This window comes from Stigmatopora argus, chromosome 5, assembly GCF_051989625.1.
Source record: "Stigmatopora argus isolate UIUO_Sarg chromosome 5, RoL_Sarg_1.0, whole genome shotgun sequence".
Taxonomy (NCBI): domain Eukaryota; kingdom Metazoa; phylum Chordata; class Actinopteri; order Syngnathiformes; family Syngnathidae; genus Stigmatopora; species Stigmatopora argus.
Window position 1 is genome coordinate 7,040,469 of NC_135391.1, and position 19,768 is coordinate 7,060,236.

The following is a 19,768-nucleotide window of genomic DNA, read 5'->3' on the forward strand; positions in this document are numbered from 1 at the left end:
CGGGTTGTTTCAAGCAGTCCCGCAGGATGCCTCCGAAGCGCTGTTCAATGAGTCGCCGCCGGCGACACTTTCCGCCAACAGCTTAGTGCTCATCAACTATTTAGATATGCACTTAACACTCTTGGAGTAGCTTAAGTCTAGCTCCTGGCAGCCACTGGGAGGGGAAGCCCTCGTCAAAAGGATGATAGGTGAGGGATGGGCATTCCAATGATTATCTTTGTTGGGAAAATCACACCTGATTAAAACCTACACTTTGGCAGCTGAAAAGCTTTCTTTGTGAGACGTGATGTTCCCTTAGTCTGTCTCCAGGAACAACGATGACGTGTCACGCTCTTATGCGAGACACCATTCTCTGTCTCTCTGCCTTCCTCAAACCCAGTCTCCCATGCTGTAAAACCCTTAGACCCGCCAAAACACATGCCTACCACCAGCAAACCTTCCATCTCTATTGCATCCCCAAGGCTCCCACCAGCAACTCCATGAGGGGTCGCATGATGAATGAGTAGACAGTCAGCAGGACCTCTGTATGCATGTATATATGGGGATTCTCTATGTGGGAGGGTGTAGGTGTGTGTGTACGTGTATGCTGGCCAGAGAGTGATGACCACAACTGCCAGGGTGATCACAGAGGGATTCATTACAGCGACAGACAGGGCCGCCTCTAAACCACAGATGTGTGTGTGTATGCGCAAGTCTGCATCTGTGTGTGTGTGCGCGTATGTGTGTGTGTTTCTTGACAGGCCTTCCACTAAAATGGTGTCTGAGGATTATACACTGGCTGAAATGGAATAAACAGTGCTGTGTGTGTAGGTTTGATAAATTATTTACATCAATGAGGAAGCAGCGTTGACACTGTTTATGCCCACACCTGCTATTCTTAGTACTTAAAGGATGATTTATGTGTTATGACCACAGTGGATTTCAGCATCTATTGGTCTGCCGTCTTTTGGGACAAAATAGTGGTGGATACAAACTACTACTGACTCATTTGGGAGGGAGCACAGAGTGAGGAGGGCTGCATCATATAACTGGACCAGGCAAATACCTGTCCAGAGAGCTGTTAAAGCAGTTTGTTTGCACTTACACTCAAATGAGTTATGGACACATGGAGGGAAAGAAGGCTGACGACAACACACTGTGAAACTTGCAGCTATCATAAGAAAATAGTGAAGGTTAAAGATGACAAAATAATGAAGTTGCTTCTCATCTTGACAGAATAGAAAAGGCTATATGCACTATTTGGATTAGTGTAAAATTGTGAAGTACGATAAGATAGTTTGTTGTTGTTGTAATTGTTTAAACTTTAGATTCATTTAACTGATTGTTATAAATTTACTTCGTTTTAGGAACAGTGTTAAAGCTGCTGATATACATATAAAATAGCCAACTTTCTTTTTTCATGGGTCAGTAGATGGTGTCATCAACATTCATTGGAGCTGCCTTGTTCTCTTTCTCTTCCATTGTAATGAAACTAGATCTCTGCTATAGGCAACGTGGAGAATGATTGTGTACGATGCTGCATGTTTTGGAATCGATCTAGTTCAAGACTATGGGGCCAGTACTGCGATTACACATACGATACCTATAGTATTTAATATTTAAAGTACTACCTGGCTTTTCAAATCAATAGTTCTCCGTTTTATTACCTTTGTGTGTATCCGTCAATTGTTTTATCTATTTGAAATGTTATACTGCCAGGAAAGAAAAATATTACTGTCGTTTATTGAGATACTGTCAGGTTTGCAGAACAACATTCTGGGTTCTGAAAAAGTAGTATGGAAGGTTTTTAATGTTGGCAAATATTGTATACTTACTGCAAGAAATGATATTTGTATCGCACAATTATAACATTGCTGTTATCCATCCTGAAAAGCTACTCTTTCAAAATATACAACTTCAGAATATGAGCAATGTTTACTTTCATGTACTGCATTAGAAAAAGTAGTTGTTTCTTTGAATTCCTTCATTTAGGACTTTTCATCTCACCCAGTTATTTGTAAATAGAATTTATGTCAAGTTGAACATCAAATGATAACCTCATAATAATATGCTAATAATGTCATTTTATTACAACATAAAAGGGCACTCCTCACTGAATATTATTTAGGATTTATGTTTATTTACTCAAAATGAAGGCTTTCAAGGCAACTTCTCGGAGAACCGAAATTCTCATCATCCTACTTGAGCATCTCCCAACAATATTTGCATTCAGATCATTTTTTTCACAAGCGACACAAACATTGCACTCTTGCGGCGAGTAAACTGCAACTTGTCTATGTTATCTTAGCATCACATTGCATCATTTCCCCGGTAGCATATCCTAACATGTCCCAGATATCATTCTCCCACTGCAGACTGGGTGTCACAGCCAAATTTACATGCAAGCAACACAGACACCCAGCAGTAGGCCTATCACAACACGGCACACCAACTCAATATTTTATAGTCATATAAAATATGCCCGAATGTGTTCATGGCATCTGCCATCTTTGTGCCTTTGCAGGCCCCAGGAGACCCGTTTGATCTGTAATTGGGAACTGTGCTGAATTAATCAGCAGTTTATCCACTTTTTAATTGAAATAACACTTTCAAAACCAGATAAAACAGCAGCTCTGTGTTTTTTGCTTATGCACTTTAATAGCCTAGCTGCTGATGTTCACCAAAAATTGTTTTGACAGGGATCACATGAAGATAATGAAGAGATCTTGGTTTTGTAGCAGAAACTCTGAATTCCGAACTACTATGGTGAGTCATTTTGATTTGTCTTCTTTTATCAGTTCCTTTTGATACTTCTTGAGCCATTTTCTTGTTCAGGCAGTTAGTAGTTTACTCAATGACATTATATTGATTTTTTTCTTGATGATGCTTGAGGTGGAAAGATATTACAGTGCTGTCAATCTATGCTAACCAATCTAGGCTTCAATTCCATTCTTAGTGAGTTTTTGTTATTCAAAGCCAATTGTATGGTTTCTGAGTTATAAGTTGTATATTTGCTGTATAAAGCTGTTATTACATGGGTGATTGTGTTTTTGAAATTATTCATCATGGTTCATTCATATTTTTATTAGATATTTTTTGTAATACAATTCTCTGTAATTAAAGTGGAGATTGTTTGTGTGTATGCTGAATTTGTGATGGAATTAGTAGTAGTTTATTTAATAGCAAATTACAGAGTTTCCTCTACAAACATGATCTTGAATGTAGTGGCATAAAAAATAGTTTGTTCTCCATGCTATAAGAAGTCTGTGCAACTATTAAAATAAAATCATAGGATTTTCTACTTTGCCTGAATGTTGACCATTAAACTAAGTCGTCCTCCTGACAATAGTAAAAGTGCTGGTACGTCGTATAGTGTGATATAGCGTTACAGGAGATCAATGTACGTGGGAAGAGGCGAGGGAGAAAGCAACCAGCTCTCATTGTTCCGGCACTCTATATTGCCACTCTTTTAAGCCGGATCCCAGGCTGCCCATATGACGAATGAATACCATTCTAGAGTTGCTGTTTGGTGCTTGGCACCACAGAGGGCTGGGATTCTGGGGCCATTGGTTTCAGACGGTGTGTGTCCCTAGTGCATGCTAGGCCTGACACCTAGGGGCCAAAGTTCTGCTTAGATGGAAAGGAGGAGCCATAAATCAGCCCGTCTGGGGGGCTGTGCTCTTTGTTTCCATCCGTCTCTGCCCCTGATGGGGAAGACGGGGAACGAGGGTTTGGGAGGCTGCGCGTAGAATGGGTTCACATATACCTGGGGAGAAAGAAGGGCTATAGATACATGGAAAGGGCAAGGTTCTCCATCTGTCCTATGATCCTGAAACCAATGTCTTTGGAATAAATATTGTCAACTACCACAAAGAAAATGTCAAATCTGTCATATTACATAATGTAGAAGAAGAAAATTACAATGATTTTGAGGATGAGGCTTATTATTTAGTGATTTATTAAAATACAAGTTGCTGTTGTTGGACAAAGGGTGTTGGCAAGGAAGGTTGACAATGGTTCCATGTGTTCTTAATCTAAAACTGTCTTGTAAATTGACTTTCGGAATTTAAAACTACAATCATTAAGGTCCAGAACTGACCGTGTGAATTAGTTCAATAAAGCTTGCAGTCACCTTGAGCTAAGCTCATGAATGGCCACAATGGAAAGACATCATCCAGTGCCAACGTCAATGCAACATGGGAACTTGACATGTCAATTTACTGGTATTATTAGTTAGAAATTGAGGTTAGCTACATATATTCCGTTATTCTAACTTTTTCATATAGCATTATGAATTATGTTTCAATGATTATAAAAAAAATAGACAAGGCCCTTCAATGTACGAAAGTGTAGCAACAGAAAGCCGAAACTGTTTTAGATTGAATGAGTGGCTGTTGACATGTAAATAAAAAAAAGAAACTACTGCACTGTATGTAGAGAGCGCTGTGCAAAATAGTCTTATTCTGCATATCTTCAAAGAGTAGCATGGTTCTCTATAGCAGGACCCTGCAGACGGTGGCAGTGCCAAGGGGTGTTGGGGTGTCTGAGAGGAGTAGCACAGCTTCAAACAAGATCACTTTAGGGCAGACTTTCTGATCTAAAGATACACCCTACTAGGTAAACCATTGGACGGGAAGAAAATAGAGGCACCATCACAACCCACAGACCCTGCTCCCATCTGCTTTTGGAAAACCATTATATCAAGCACCTAATACATGATAAACTAAAACAGAATATTTTTGATCCAACACGGGGCAGGAATTCAGGTTTGTGAAATATGGTTTACAGATCCTGCAAAATCAACTAGCTTATTTGACTGTAAATTGCCCAAACACCTACTGAACATAGTTTGCTGTCAGAAACTTCCACTACCTTCAAGATAACTTGCTGACTTATTGTTACTGATACCTCATCTCAAAAACTATATTTGCAACATGATATTTTGATGATAATAAGAACTAAAATTAGTGTGTGGAGTGGGGGATCACAATACTTATTTTTTTTACACACAGATCTTTTTATTTACGCTTTTCCTGAGATTGCCGATCAAGCTAGCAATAAGAAGGAACAAGAATAGGGTAACAAGTGAAATGTGGAACCCAGATCATTTTTCCTTCACAACTACCACGGCTTTCAATACAGACCCCCACTTCCCTTTAATTAGCATCCTTGAGCTCATTTGCAAGTCAAACTGTGGCTTTAGGACTGGAGGCTTTGAGCAGCGCCCCTGTGATCTCTGGGTCCTACAGCCCCTCCACCCTCGCACCCTTGTTACGAACCTTCCTGACAATTAATATGAAAAAAAGATTCATCCTCTGTATAGCCAATACATTATTCATATTTCCCCCCACTTAAATAAATCATAATGTTCTTGAGGGTTTAGCTTAAACAACATACTTTCTCTCCTCTTTCCATACTCTCACTTTGCTAACATACATATGAATTTGCATGAACTGACCTTGCACTATAGTTGGTTGACTTTGTAAAAAGGAAAAAAAATCTATTCATCCCTTAATCATAGTTAACGGAAGCTGAAGCTACTTCAGCAAAAACTGCTCTAAATTGTTGTGGGTAGTGTTTTTTTTTTGTTGATGTTGTTTTTAATGGACACGTGATTATGAAAGTCTGCCTTGGCCTAAACTTAAATGCAGAATTTGTCTTCATGTGGTGAATTGGTAGCTTCAATGCGGAACTTTCATTTCGAGGAATGACCGCAACACATTGATAATCTGTTTGACAGAGTAGTTGAAATCTTCTAGTCTAGAGGAACGAAGAAAAGGATGGATTTTGTGTCGGAAGCAACAGAAGGAAATCATTTTACTAAAATATGGCTGTATTCCAAAATAATATTGCAATTGTATGAGGTTAATATTCATGTTTTTTTTGTATGCGTCGGAGCTGTAGCTGCAGTAAATGTTTTATCGCCATAAAATAGTTATTGAGGGTTGGCTTGAATCAAAGAGAGCCCTACTGAAGGCCAAGATATGAAATGCTCGATCAACCACTGGTAAACTTAAATATTTTCACTTTTTTCCTTTCCTGCATTGGAAAAAGTTGCTTGTGAGTTATGTAACTGCTGTACTTTTCTTAGAAGTCACTCAGTTTACTGGTGTTTAAGTATGCATGGTCTGGAAGCACCTAAAGGTCTTTTAACAAACTGTCGCTTGGAAATACGAAGAACAGGTAGCACACTTGACCAGTTAACATATCATCTGTCAGTGCGCTGAAAAAGCAGAGAAGTAGCAGTGGGTGTGGCACACCCGCAACTGTATAAAATCTGATAGATTATTTAACAGTACTGAAAGCCCTACGAACACAAAGGATGGGTGGGGTTCTTTCCTCCGTCACCCCCTACTCTTTCCAATTAGCAGAAGAGTCACCCTTTCTTCAACATTTATTATATCTATTAAGTATACTGTGTGCTGCTATCAGTTTTCCATAACTAGCTTGCACAAAGACCAAATGCTTCGTTTGGTGTGATTTGTTGCCCCGCTTGACCGCTTCTTTGTCCCCAGCCAGACTGGCTAAGAGCTGTGCAATGGTGCTCCCCTGCTGTTTATCAAGCTGACAGAATCTGTAATGAAATAACTAGGGGTGGCAATGACACTGGAGGAGAGGTATAAGCAACACACAGCCTTATTTGAATCATTTAAGCGAGATGCAATTACAGCTGAACCCAGCGCCGAGGAAAGGGGCCGATTTAAAGGAAACACAAATCAATGCATAGTGATGGTGATGTGTGTGACAGAAGTGCCTGTTAGTGGTACACAACTGCTCTCGGGCATCATTACACTCACTGTAGACAATATATTATTGCCTAAAGAGAAATGAAAACAAAAGACTGTGGGGGTCTAGAAAGGGCGACGGGCTTTGGATAGTCATTTACGGATGGAAAATGGCAGCCAATTTAAACATCTTAAAGGACTCTTTCCACTTTTTTTGCAAGCTTCAAAGAACAGGCACTTTATAATTTTTACCCTATATGAAGTCATATCTATGCAGCCTAACTTTCACAATGGCTAACTTATTCTATTGCTTGATTTGTACAAACTTTTGTGTCGTTGCAATACTAATAAGAGAGGAACCGCACATTCTCCAGTTATTTAGCATTACATTCAGGGTAAAGGAAACGGTGTAAGCAGGTGAGTCATCACAAAGTAGGCACACTTCCTAATTTCTTATTATGAATAATTATGAACCAAACAGCAATGTTACAAGATAGATATTGATAGACTGGCTGGATGTGTTTCATTGACTTGCATATTAATTCATTATCTTGCAAAACTGAATTCCTATAACGGAGCGTGCATACTTGGGATACAAAGAAAATGATCCAATAGGTTTGCCGTTGGCCCCTCTATTAAAAACCAGGGATTAAAATGAGAGATTGCAAATGTTCAGGGTTTTCTAAATCACAAACCCTGCAATTCCACATCTGTCAATCACTTTAAGGTCCCTCCATTTGTTCCCTCTCTCACCACGCCGCTAGAAGTTTGACATGTTGAACTTTCACCATAGTTGCTTTCCTCTGATTGATTTAATCCCCTTCTTCTTTGTCTCTTTCTTCTCCGGGAGTCATTGGTGGTAGACAGACCAAATGGTGCCTTACTGCCTTCCTCCAACTTGTTTAATAAGCGAGCATGGAGCGCCAATGTGGCCGAGGACCGAGCATGCCGTGTCCGGCAAGCCAAGTGGACGCGCCCATCGATGCAAGCTAAAGCTGTCCGGCGTCGGCATCGGTAGAGTCTCCAAATAGTTTTGAAACTTGCAAGGAATGCTACGGTCACAATCAACTGTAAACCTTTTCACCCCAATTTGGATAAAACTTTGATTAGGCCTTGGACCTTAGGGACAGCCAAAGCATCAACACAATCGCTCTCTCTTTAGATTACTTTCTTCTGTTCTATTTCTTTCTGCTTGAGGGATGATGCCATCTGGCCTGGTGTTGGTGGAGCTAGACGTGCTGCATTGGCAGCAAGAGCTTGTCTGACTTGCACTGGAACACGAGTCGTCGCCTTGTTTCAAACACTTTTGCTGAACATAGCACACGAATATTTGCACATTTGCAGACAAGCAACAGAAAGACATTGCATCATTTTAACATTTGCAAAGGATTTCTGTAGACGAGCTATCTTCTTTCCCTATGTAGGAGGAGGCACTAGGACCTGCAATTGGAAGGTAACTGACGTTCCTGGATGTTTTTTTCCGTCTTCTCCTAGTGACCAGAGTGATTTACCCATCAGTGTCTGGAAATCAGACTCACTAATGGGAAAGTACATACATTTGAAGACAAGTTCTATATTCCCAGTTTTTCCAGGGCTAGACTTTCCTATGCCTATTCCCCCTCACATGCTACCGTGGTGGTTCTCTATAGAGGATTGGACTGGTCCACCCCTCATCTATCAATGACACTATTGGCTGACAGAGCACTTATTCACACTCACTCATGAATATTCAATTTACCCCACTTCAAGGGTATGTAAGACATATCTATACACAAGAGATAAGAACACCATCTCTCGCATTGTGTCAAAGCATTTCTCCATCTCCCTCCTGTTCTTCTTTCAAGGTTTTCATACATGACTAACAGACGTTAATTTCAAGCACATGTTTCAGTAAAGGTGTTGACCATGAGACATTTTTCCCTGACACTTTGTGCAAGCCAACTTAATCCTGCACCGTTTGCGCAACGGAAAAATCCCATTTGTCCTTTGTCAGCACAAACACTTTAATTTGAGGCTTTTCACTCCTGAGTAAGCAGCGACTCTCCTCTAGAGTGTAGTGAGACACAGGAAATTCATGCACACGTCGACCTCGTCAACAGGGCATTTCACTTTGCACTTAATATATTGTTTTTTCTTTTCTTTTTCTTTTTAAAATCAAATAATCATTCAGTTATATTGTTAATTTTAATGTACTTTTTCCCCACATGATTGCAGTCCTCTGGGGCAAAAGTAAATTTTATAAGAGAAACTGTTTAAAAATAAATGGCTGAATATGTAGCAGACATTAACTTATGATGAAATCTTAAACGCTTATCTCTGTGTAATGACAGTTATTGTAAAAGGCAGCAGTAATGATTGAACTGAGAACAAATCCATGTTGCCTTAATTGCACATCTGTTCCACATTGCCTGCAATGCCTGTAATTTCCTCCACCCCAGGTGACTGCAGGTGAATCAAGTCGGGCATACCCGTCTGCTCTCATGAGGAGTGATCACAAGTGGTGCAGATGTTCAGAACTTTAAAGCGGTGAGACACACAAATAGTCTGCTTGGTGAGACTTGTGCACCATCCAGTGGTAAGAATGAGAGTTGACGTGGGTTTTGTCGTGTACAGTCAAGCTTTCCAACAACAAAAATTGCACACCCAGGCCGGAAATATAGAAATAATGAAGACTGTATTTATAATTTATATTTTGTGATAATGCAAAGAGAAACAGACACTCAGTCCCACGCAACGGTGCAGGGAGCGAGAACCCAGTGTTACTTTCAGGGATAGAAGCAAATAAGTTGCAACTCCCATCACCTAAATACCTCATCTGCCCGGTCTCTGTGTTTTATCTAATGTGGGCTTTTTGTAATAATACACAAAACACAGCCAGCCAGTGGTTAACTCTGACAGCAGCATGTCATGCATCACATGTCCACTGTAGGTGGTCAATTACACTTCCGCCAAGGGCTTGCTGAATAGACAATGTTGGCTCCACCATCATTGTGCCATCTACAGTGGAGAATATCCACAGAATTTTCTTTATACCATCAGCTAATGACACATATCATATCCTGCACGACACTACTTGACTACCATAACAGTCATTATCCTAGTCTTCCTCTTTTTGCTGCAGTGCATGCAAAAATTAAAAAAAGGTTACCTGAATCATTTAAATCTAATGAAATATCTGAAACGGATCAGACAATCTCAAGAATAATAAAATATGTATTCAAGGCAAGTTCCTTGAAGCATACAGGTTAAAAAGGTGTCAAGTATAAGATTGTTTGAAGCCAATAGACTATGCAGCAAATATGACATGACATATAGCTCTAGAACCAAATGGTAATCGTTTATCATCTAAAATTAAAAGTACATTAAAGGAGGCAATGAAAATATTTGAAACATCTTTTTTTTTTTTAAATACAAGATTTTTTTGTATTTCTGCAGTGAGAAGGGGTGACTCAGGTCAGTATTGTCTGATTCCAACTAAGGTCTAATTCTGTCTAAAGACAGCTCACACAGGACCAGCCCAATCCCATCGCCCTCTGTCACTTTTTCTTTGTATCATGCCAAAAGCCTATATCATTTATACGGCTGCTTTTAAATGCGGTTTCTGTGGCGACGACATGACCCCTGCTGTTGTCGACAGGGCCCTGAGTAGCCGGTCTGATTAATAGTGCAGAGGTAGCCATAAAGACTATCTGCTGCTGCCAGATTAGGACAAGCAAACATGGCCCCTGATTGCTGACCAGCAAAGAATGTTGCTTTACAAGGCAGCATTCCGCCATTTTCTACAGTCAGACTTATAGTCATGTATCCGGTTAACAATGGAGAAATAATACACAAACGCATCATAATAATTCATCTATGGAATGACTTTACACACACCAATGACCATTCACCTACAGTCGTAATATAATTCTACTTGTGCATTGCAAAAATGAAGTGAATCCTAATTCTACTGGACTGTTTACAACAATGCTGTAACTAAAATACTAAGTTGGGGTGAGAATATATATTTCTTGTTCTGGTCACTGCTTGGCCATTCTGGGAAAAACTTCCATCCTTGCTCCGCATGTAGGTCACTGCTCTTTTGTGTGCAACGATGCAAGCCCACCAAGTGTTTGACGTTTCCATACCATCCTTAGAATCACCAGGTTGCCATGGAAATGCACTGGGTGGCAGTGGCAGCAGAGTTACAGTGGAGGAAGGAGTGGAGGAAAGGGAGGGAGGTCAATTAGTCTACTTTCCTTTGTCAGCTCTGGCTAAATGCAGCTAAGTCTGTTGATTAAAAGAGCTCTGACCAAAGTTTGTTGACTTCAGGCTAAAAGCTGGACAGATTACTCAAATGACGGGGAAAAAACCCACAGGATCCTCGTTAAAAACTATAAGTCTTGCATGTGGTAAAACACGTGGGTTTAAAGTTGGTAGATTTATGTGACTTTACTAAGTGTTGTGAACAGTCCCCCTAAAGGCTGCTCAAGTCCGTTGATCTTCAGGACCTGACAGAAGTGTGAAAACCTAAGGCAGGTATAAGTTATCTGAACTGGTAACACACTTCACATGTTAGTGATGGAAGATATCCACGCTACATGATACAATTTTACAAATTTGTAACCTAAATCTTTAGACATATTTGAAATCCAAATACTCCTCTGAAATTGGTCACTACTGCTCCTCCAAGTTGTGGTCCAGGTTGCTCATGGTTGCCCAGAGCAATCTATGTCTTGTTCTCCATTACTAGTTTAATGGCCTTAGTCATGCATGACGCATGGCCGCCTCGATTTCAATATCTGTGGAACGACTGACTTACCTGCAAACCCTAAACCATGAGGCATGAATACCATGTGTTTTAACATATAACTTCTGCTGATGTGTCTTTCAAGAAAGACAGATGTGGATAAGGAGTAAAGAGTGAAGTGGGGATTTAAACTGTAATTGTTGGGCTATGGTCATGGCTAGTAGATATATGATCGTATCTGAAAATGTCACTTCCTTTTCCAAACAGCCAAACCAAATAATGTAATAGTAGGGCAATGGACACACCATTGCATGATTATTCCGTGGCGCAGTAATGAAGAAAATAGGTGTCCCTAAAAAAAATGTTACCACCCCTCTCCCAATAATGCAAACAAGAAGAGATGATTCCTTATCCATCAAGGTCCTTTTTTGGCTAGTATGGCAATGTGAGAATTGTTATATCTTTACCTTATTTCAGATACAGAGAATATCGGAACATTTCAGGGTAATCTACCTTGCATTGGACTTGTAGGGAAATGTACTTTACCATCTTCCGTTCCATTCATACATTGAAATAAAAATAATGAATTCTGCATATTCAAGTGTCAAGTTGCATCGACTTTTCAAAAGTTCCCCTCGCTTTGGATCCTAGGAAAAAGCAATAGCGTAAAGCTTGCTTCTGTTCTTTGGGAAATTCTTGGCACTCAAGTAGAATCTATTTAGTTCCAAGTGTGAGGAGCATGAGGCAGAGGACCGTGCCAGCATTTGGATAAGCCAGCAAAGAGTTTTCTAAACTGGGGCCCTGTCTACTTTCTTAAAGTTCAAGTGGACACTAGATGGAATACTAATAGAATGTTATATTTCAAATGGTCCTCAATTCATGTGATGACAATTTTACTTCAGAAATATTTACTTTGGCAACAAACTACAGTCAGGCTCAAGCACATCTTTTCTATTATATTTTCTATAGTATTTGTTGTTTTCTTTCATATTCTTTACATACTTTAAAAGTTGTGGTTTTGAAAGCATGTATTCATGTAGTATGCTGTATCAAAACCTGTACTTTTTTAGGGTCCTTTTGAAAGGACGCCTTGTTCTCTGTCAACAAAATCAAACCTCCAATTTTATTTAGCACCATGATGAGTCACAATAAACCAGATGTTCCGATGAACTTATAGAGTCCTACACAAGTAATAAATAAGAACTATGTGGTAAAAATGTCTTCCACACTGCTGCTCTTGATGAACTCTCTTTGCCAAATGCTTGACACTACTTGCGTAAGTACTGTTCTTTGGACAGAAAAAAAGAAGACTGCATTTGCATGACAAAGCTAGATCGCTTTGGGGTGCTAGAGAAGGAGGGGTATGATGTCTGGAGGGAGGGAAAAGAGAAGAGGCAGAATAGATGCCCTGCTCACACAGACGCTGGGATTGCTGATTGTCTGCCAGTCTTGAGACCTCTGCTGGATATGTTGGAAGTAGAGGCAGAGGTACTTGATGACGAGTCTGGATGGATTTACCTTCAGTTGTCCTACACGTGTGGATTTTGCTTCCAGATTACTTAGGGTGTGACATTCAGCTGTCTTTGCTGAAAAGGACGGATTCAAGGCTTATTTTTTCAATAACCTAATTGTTTTTTTGTTTTGTTTTTTTTGCACACAACCTGTTGCTCTGTGTTGTGCTTCAATAGTTTTAAATAGACTTTTTGCAAAAGATTGTATTTTTTTTCCCACCAAGAGTCGTGAACCAGGACCCAAGGACAAGGTTTTGTTTTAACTGAACATTAGACTGATATAGAGATGACTGGAGCCTTGCATGCTGGACTAATATTGTTTTCTGTTGTGGTAAATAGGCTTCTCATTCTATTTTACATTGCATACAATATTCCTGGTAAATTTGTTTTTCCTGTGGATTTAATTGTCAATGTAGTCACACATAGCCTTGAAGGAGTGACAAAAGAAGAATTATAAGCTCTAATGGTGATTGCTAAATGTAAAATAAAAGTGTAACGTCAACTTGACTCTTCTCTGTAGGTTGTGTGTGAGAGTGAGCCAACACATGTTGGGCCTGACAAAGTGGGTGAGTTGCATGGTAAGTCATTCTTTATCAACTCTTACTTTCTTTCAATCGCAGAGCATCTAAATCATCATGACAAACTTGTGTCTAAGCCAAAAATTTGACTTTGCAGGACATTCCAGATTGGTCCATTTATCCTCAAACTGGGCCTTAGTGCTGGTAAATGACTCATTAGACTTTTCCCGGGCAGAGAGCTTCTGCCGAAGTCAGTTTAGCTCCCTTGCCACCTTGGACCAATTGGAGGTTCGCGAGGGGGCATTGGAGTTGATGCGTCAGATTGGATATCAGTCACAGGTCTGGATCAACAACCCCTCCAAACTGGAATCCAAGCCTTTGCCCCTGTCCAAGCAGTGTAAGTGATTCCCGTGGCGCACTAAAATGAAAGTCAAAAGAAAACCTGTAAAATGTGATTGCTGTTCCTGTTCCTTTGTTTAGATTTGCCTTTCTCAGCTCTAAACTTTCCTAAAACATCCAGAGAAGGATTTGCACGCGTCAACAGGCCCTTTCCTGCTTTGTCATCGGTCAGTGTCTGCGTTCGCGTTCAGTGGGAACCAGAATGGAACGAAGTGTCGACCATTTTCTCCTACGCTGCTCGCGTCTTTACCAACGAATTCCTACTACGGGGTCAGGGTGACATGCAGGGCCGAATCCTCCTGGCTCTCATTGTTCATGGGAAACACTTTCCATACAAAGCATATTTCCCGAACGATGGTGGATGGCATCACGTCTGTGTCACATGGAGCACAAGTCTCTGGGCTATCTATGTAGATGGGGAAAGGAAGGACATGGGATCAGGATCAGACACTTCTAGAGATATCTATGCTGATGGGATCCTCATTTTGGGTCAGGACCAGGATTCATTTGGAGGGAATTTCACAGAGCCCTTTTTTGGAAATATTACTGACTTAAATGTTTGGAATATTTCCCTGGAAACCCGCCACATTCGTGCTTTGAATGGATGTTCGGCAGTGAATCAGGCCATGCTTTTCAGCTGGAACCTTGACCATCTGATCAACCACCCAGCCGTTAAGGAGGTCCAAGCACTTTTGTTTTGTCCAGGTATGGTATGACAATATTTATAGTCTTTGCAGTCACAAATACTTATTTTGAAATTAAACACCTACTGACCATAAATAGCAAATGGGATAACACTAATATTCAGTTTTCAGCCATTCAGTATTTTTGTTATTGAGTCTCGGCTAAGAATTAACATTTCAGAGATTGCCTGATATTCTTCACTTATTTACATTCTCTTATGTTTGTCTTGGGGTACAACACTGTTCTTTTTTTAATTGGTAAAATTTGGTTGTAGGGCAATACAAAATGTCACATTTAGGTTGATGCAATATTTTTGATTTATTTAATAAGGGACAGCATATATTAATGAACATAATATTCATATTGAACGGGAACTAATAGTAAACTCGTCATTTTGGTGATTACGGATATATTTAAAACAAATTCAATCGATCACAGACATAAAAACCCATTATTAGCAGAAAGTGGATTTTTATTTAGGGTTTGGTTGTTTTCCCCCAAAAAGGGTTTGATGCATCACACATAATACAATTAATCACTTATTAAGAAAATAACAAAAATGATAAATGTATTACATTTTGTATGTAACTCACCGAACACTAGCTATGTGCAAAATATTGGACAATTCTGAAGTGTCCTTCTATGAGGCCTGATCAAAAGCCTCTTGACCCTCCTGTGGAAGGAGCTACAACACGCTATTTGAACAATCTTATAAAGACTAGACAAAAATATCCACTGAGGTGTACAAGCCTCTATGAAACTCATAATGCTGTTGGATTTAAAAATACCAAAGTATGCACAGTATTTCTCAGAGACTTGTTTCATAAGTTTGCTTTTAACGATGAAGATGTTATACCAAGGGGCGGCCCGGCCGGTGAGCGGTTAGCACGCTGGTGTCACAGTTCTAGGGTCCTGGGTTCGAATCCAGGTCGGTCCTCCTTTCTCTGGGTACTCCGGTTTTGTCACACATCCAGGAAACAACTATATTAGGCTAGTTGAACACTCTAAATCACGTTTAGGTATGTGTCTGGAATGTTTGTTCTGCTCATTGCGATTGGCTGGAAACTGATTCAGGGCCCCCCCGCCTGATGCCCATAGTTGGGTGGGAGAAGCTCCAGCACCCCCACGGCCCTTGTGAGGATAAGTGGTTCGGAAAATGAAAGAAATATTAAATAATGTTAAAGCTATAAAAAAAATTCTACTGTTTAATGTATCCTTGCGAGACATTCCCACAGAGTTAAATTAAGCGCGCAGCAACAGGGCTAACAGCCAACCCTGCATTTGAAGTCGCTTTTCACAGATGGGCAGCTGAGTGCACTGACCACGAGGCTGAACTAACATTCTGCCAACACAGCAACAAGTGCCCTCTTCCGCACCACGCATTGAGACTGAAAAAAGTTCCAAACGTTTTTTTTTTTAATTCCATTTTTAACAGTTAAATTTGAATGTCCAAAATACATGGCTTGTTTCCAGCTCTAATGACATTTTACACAGACAAAAAGGCAAATTTAGAAACGCCCAATATCAAACCTGTACTTTTCCTGTGGTTTCTAAAGACAAATGTGTACTTTTAACATTTAGTAATGAAGTATACAGTTCTTTTTGATGATTATTTTTATATACATGGCAGAGCAGTTAAAATTATAAATGGCAGTTTGGAGGAGGTTGCCTTTTCAACAAATTCCAGGTAGTTACTCTTATTGCACATTCTTTTTAGGGGTGACCTGTTTTTTTGCTTGGGTTTAGTTTTGCTCCAAAGTAGCTACTAATTTCTTTTCAAACTACCATACTGTATAATTGAAATGCTAAATGTTTGTCTGTTTGTTTTAATAGTGTTTCTGTTTTTCATATATTCTCACTGTGTGGAGTTTGCATGTTCTCCCCGGACCTGTGTGGGTTTTCTCCGGGTACTCCGGTTTCCTCCCACATCCCATAAACATGCCTGTAAATTGGCCCTAGGTCTGAGTGTGAGCATGAATGGCTGTCCATCTTCTTGTGCCCTGCAATTGGCTGGCCACCAATTCAGGGGGTCTCTGCTTGGTGACCATAGTTAGCTGGGCTTGGCTCCAGCACCCCCTGCCACCTTTGGGTGCATTAGCGGTTCAGACGAATGAATGAATGAATGCACCTATACCAGGTTCAATATTTGATGTCTAATTGGCATTGTGTGACAGCAAAACACCAAGAGATGGCGCTGCAAAGCTGCAGAACTGTGCAGATCCAGTCAGATCGGCCCCACCTCACAAGTCTGTTAGACTGTTCTGAGCCACTGGCATTTATCTGCATGAGTAGCAGAGGTATGTTATGATTTAATATGTTATTGCAATTCCAGTGGTAAATGGTAGATGTGAATGTGTCAACGATCTGAGCAATTGTTGTTGTTTTTCACCAAATCAGAAAAGAGGCAGCCATTGTAATGACATTAAAGTAGTTAATGCTCCAAAGTCAGCAACAAAACTGAAATTTAAATACTACTTTCAATATACAATATACTATATTATGTTTCTATCAACTAATTCAGAAATTCAGCTCTGGCAACATATGCATCTGTTACACACTGCACATCAATAGATATACATCCACAATTAGACATTTTTAACTCCACTTTATGTCAAAATATGTAAATAAAGGGCATCCTTTTACACCACCAGAATTTTGCACGTATGTTTTTTCATTTTTCAACCTAGAACGTTACTTGAAAATGAAACAGATGAGCGATTCCCAAAGGTCTCAGCCGACTGCCTTTATGAATCATCTGTTGAAGCATTCCAATAACAGCCAGGTAGGCACTTTTACCTTTTTCATTCCATAACTTGACATATATTTAGTGATCCAAAGAGTTGCCCACCAGGCTGTTGAAATGAAATGTCCTGTGGTTGCCGTAATTCAATGGAAGGCCTGTGTCTTTTCTTAGACAGTAATCGGGCCACATTCATCCGGACTGAGCAGCCTGGCCGAAGCATCCGCCCTGTTAGATGCGACCGTCCAGGCTCTGCAGGACACAAGGCAGGAAGGACTGCAGCCAACAGACATGGTTTCCCTCGTCCAGTTGCTGTCTTTGGCTGCTGATGTTTCCCCACAGCACTCAGATTCCAGCAACCACACCAAGGAAAGTGTCCAGGAACTAAGCCAGTACTTCATCAGTGTGGCAGACAGCGTCATCAGCCAGGACAATGCCTTCAAGTGGCAGGCCATCAAAGAGGTAGCATATGTCGCTTTGCACCTTATCTCCTCTTTGCATTGCCGTACTTTCGGCTTTGTGTCTCTTAATGTGGTAATTCATGTCGGGCAGCTCTTGTCTATCTATTTCATACATTTGTAGGGAAAGAGCAACAACAACAAATCCTTACAATTGTAGAATAAACTTAAAAAAATACAGATGTTTTTTGTAAATCCAATTCGATATCATTGTGGTTCAAGGATTCATGTTGTCATACCAACGTTTACACATTATATGGCACGGCATACCACACCTGTGGTCTCAGGTTAGCCCAGTTAGTCCCAAGACTTGGAAAAAAAAATATTGCAGTGTATTTCTACTGTGCCTAGTCATCTGCCCACTGCTTTAGATTCCCTTATTCCTCATGAACTCAAACATAAATGGTAATTATGCAGATTCTTCTCACGTTTTTAGGTCAATTGCACAATCTAAGATACCCAAAGGTGGAAATATGAGTTTGAATGTTTGTTTTCTATATGTATTTTAGGAATTTAGGGTACAAGGGGGTTCTTCCTGGATATAGTCATCAGTCAATCACAGAGCACATTTAGACATAAAATCCTTCATTCGCACATCCTCCACTATACTCACAACCAAAGAAAAACTCAATACTCACAATAATTACATTATAAGTCAATAATATATGAAGGCACTTAGACGTTCATACGTTTAGTAGACGAACTGCAAAGAGAGATTCGATTTGCGCCTCTCACCGCTAGAGGGCAATGTGTTTGTGTGTGCGTGATTTTTTTTTTTAATAACTTGATGCATTATGAGGTTAAAAGAGAGGAATGAAAGCCACCAATTGAGATATCACGCTCCTTTCTTTTGGTTACAAACGTATCGCAATTCAAATACTAATTCCACATTTATAGCTTTGACATTTCTTCACATAACACCTACACACTAAGAGTATTTCAAGCAGCACACAAAAGAAAATAGAAGGAATGAAGAAAGAACAACCGATACATTTTTCAAAGTGGTGAAATGTATGTGGTAACTTTCATTAATTTCATCTACCATCTTCTATACAGCATTTCCTGATTGGTGTCAGAAATAACTGAAATCCATATTGAGTTTTAACTGACATCAACTATCAAGAAAAGGAAATATTCTGTGGATTTATAATAATGAGTGATAATAATAATTAGCATGATTTATTATGATTAATTCAGTCCAACCAGGCCTGAATTGTATCTTTATTTTAAACCCTTGTTCCACTAGTGATTGTAGTAGTGGATCCATATGGAGGCAACTCATGGCAAGTGTTGTGTTTGTATTAAGCGCTCGCTTCCCTCCCCCTAGCCTCTCAACAATCCAAGGCCATCTCATCCCAGATTAAATGGATGAGCATCTCTTTGACAAACTGTTGCCATGCTTTTCCTCTAACCGCCTCCTTGCCACACTGCCGCTGCGCGTATACAAGGCTCAGCTCTCAGGAACATTGTGTTTAGAATGAGAGGTTTCAAAACTGACAATGGCCAAACGCACGATTACCCTTGCATTACAGGCTTATCCACTGGACTCGAGTGTTTTTCAGCCAAACTGTGTTTAGGCTCAGGAAAAGGTAAACATTTTACTGTGAAATGGGGGACTAGGTTATAAATATTTGGAGCAATCATTTATTCAAGATTAAATAGGCAGCTCAAACAAACGGTTCTCCTTCAAAAATAAACATTGCCCTTTCTTCGAGGATCATTGTTTTGCTCCGTAATCATTGTATCTGAATGATTTTGTGTATCTATCTTAGCTCAGTACAGCAGGAAACATGGTTGATAATGTGCCAGTGTATGTTTTATATATATAATTATATATAGGTGGTGAATGGACCTATGGATGTGGTGAAGAGTATTGACCGGATGGTGACCAGCTTGAGCTCTGGGTTGATGTCAGAGAGGGATCATCTGACCTTTCACAGTCCAAACATCAGTGAGTGTCTCACGACTGCGGTCGACGTGTCAAAATCACATCTTTTGACTAGTTGCCAATTTGGGGACCTGCTT

At 40.0% G+C, this 19,768-nt stretch overlaps 1 protein-coding gene across 2 annotated transcripts in view; it reads left to right on the forward strand.

Annotated features, from left to right (window-relative positions):
* The window catches only part of adgrd2 (adhesion G protein-coupled receptor D2), a 47,520-nt gene that overhangs the window by 17,297 nt on the left and 10,455 nt on the right, over positions 1–19,768 (forward strand). Inside the window, exons 2-10 of one of the 2 annotated variants that reach the window (XM_077600348.1) lie at positions 2,679–2,745; positions 9,143–9,230; positions 13,465–13,522; positions 13,620–13,859; positions 13,943–14,566; positions 16,720–16,842; positions 17,233–17,327; positions 17,460–17,747; positions 19,583–19,694. In XM_077600348.1, coding sequence (XP_077456474.1) covers positions 13,775–13,859; positions 13,943–14,566; positions 16,720–16,842; positions 17,233–17,327; positions 17,460–17,747; positions 19,583–19,694 — 1,327 coding nt within the window. In that variant the 5' untranslated portion in view covers positions 2,679–2,745; positions 9,143–9,230; positions 13,465–13,522; positions 13,620–13,774. The remainder of the gene's footprint in view (positions 1–2,678; positions 2,746–9,142; positions 9,231–13,464; positions 13,523–13,619; positions 13,860–13,942; positions 14,567–16,719; positions 16,843–17,232; positions 17,328–17,459; positions 17,748–19,582; positions 19,695–19,768) is intronic. The other variant, XM_077600347.1, reaches the window with a different exon arrangement.